This window comes from Phytophthora parasitica, assembly GCF_000247585.1.
Source record: "Phytophthora parasitica INRA-310 unplaced genomic scaffold supercont2.6, whole genome shotgun sequence".
Lineage (NCBI taxonomy): Eukaryota > Oomycota > Peronosporomycetes > Peronosporales > Peronosporaceae > Phytophthora > Phytophthora nicotianae.
Genome location: NW_008648992.1, coordinates 1,215,560 through 1,217,109, shown reverse-complemented (window position 1 = coordinate 1,217,109; position 1,550 = coordinate 1,215,560). Strand labels below are relative to the sequence as shown.

Here is a 1,550-nt window from a genome sequence, read left to right as displayed (position 1 = left end):
CCTTCTTTTCGTCGTTGCAGCTCACAGAGACGTCGTACGAGTCTTCGTCAGACTTTTCCCTGGAGGAGTATGAGCTTTTACGTCAAGTTAGGTATGAGCAGGCCCATGATGGAGCAGCTTGGGGGGTCTGTCCTTTGGTTACTACAATTCTCTTCAATATAGCCGTCGACAGCAACACAAACGCTTCCTTTCGTCTCCACAGGCGGAGCTATTCGACTATCGTGAGAAAACTGAAGCGGATGGAAGATTCAGAAGATACAAATGCATATCGATCAGGAAAAGTTGACTCAAAGAGGGTCTCGTTGTTCTGTTTTGAATCCGGTCGCCAAATAACCACTACGGACAACACTAGTGAGCAAAAACTTATGAATGATCTCTTCGAGGCATTACGAAGCACGAAGCTAATCAAAAACAGAGTACTCGTCTTCGTCCGAGTATACGACTTTGCGAGCCGAGTATGTGACGGTATCTTCCCAAAAGCTGAGGAATCGCTTAGGAGAAAATGGGCCGCAATAAAAAACGCTAAAAACAATGGCCGAGAGCTGAAGATTAAGCCACAACGTCCAACTAGTAACCCTGTTAGCTCGCAAGTGCTTCCCGTTATTGAACTGGAGAAGAAGAGTGCAAATAGCAGCTTCGTGTCTCTGCTATCCTCGTACTCAAGCTGCTCGCTGCTCTCTGAGTCTGAAAACGGAGCTGGAAATGCTGAAACAGTCGAGTCATCACCACCAACATCAATCGTGACTTCGAATACGACTGCATTAAGTGACGATGCTACCAGACGTGACAAAAATCCTGGAAATTCTACCCTCAGCTTACAAGTATATCAACACCAACCAGGTTTGGCAAGTACTGAGCCCATTTGCAGTGATACCAGTAGAGAGATTCAACTATCTCCAGTTTTTACTCTCCCAGAATTGCTCAAATCATCATCCTCGGGTGCAAAAGCAGCTCCAACTACTTTTCAGAATGTGGCCATTTGTGAATCTACAACCGAAAAGCCATCCATGAGCGATACACCTCGTGCTTCCCAAATTCCAACTCGAAGACATACCAACATTACTCCCGAAGACCTTATTTACTTCAGAAATCTGGCAGCAACAATGCCAAGAGCACCAGACAAGTGGACAGAGATGCTACAATTATTTCGCGAGAAGTATCCAGACAGCGATATTAATGCTAACTCATTGAGGTGTCGACTGAAAGTAAAAAAGGACCGGTCTCGAAAGCGTGTTCGTGCTGAAGATGGTAATCCTACCAGTAGCCTCGTTCCGGTTGCAGTTGCTTTACCGAAGTCAACAAAAGTGACAGCTTGTGAAAGCTGTCGGAAAAAAGGAAGCGATGTGGTGATGCAACTCAAAACGACAAGTGTGAGCGCTTACAGAAGACATGACACGAAGTAGATGTGGGAAGAAAGTCAGAAACGTCCCTTGTGTCCAACAAAATAACGTTGCTTACCAAGCTAGAACCGATAATCTCCATGGGAGCCGTATTCCTTCTACGTATATATCCACAGGCTGTTTTCGACTCACCTATTTCCTGGAACGAAT

At 45.4% G+C, this 1,550-nt stretch overlaps 1 protein-coding gene across 1 annotated transcript; it reads left to right on the top strand.

Annotated features, from left to right (window-relative positions):
- Positions 1-365: 365 nt before the first annotated feature.
- On the top strand, positions 366-1,403 carry PPTG_04088 (hypothetical protein; the record flags this gene model as incomplete). Its single annotated transcript, XM_008897913.1, has 1 exon — positions 366-1,403. The coding sequence occupies one exon, from the start codon at positions 366-368 to the stop codon at positions 1,401-1,403; it is 1,038 nt and encodes a 345-aa protein (XP_008896161.1).
- Between the last annotated feature and the right edge of the window lie 147 nt (positions 1,404-1,550).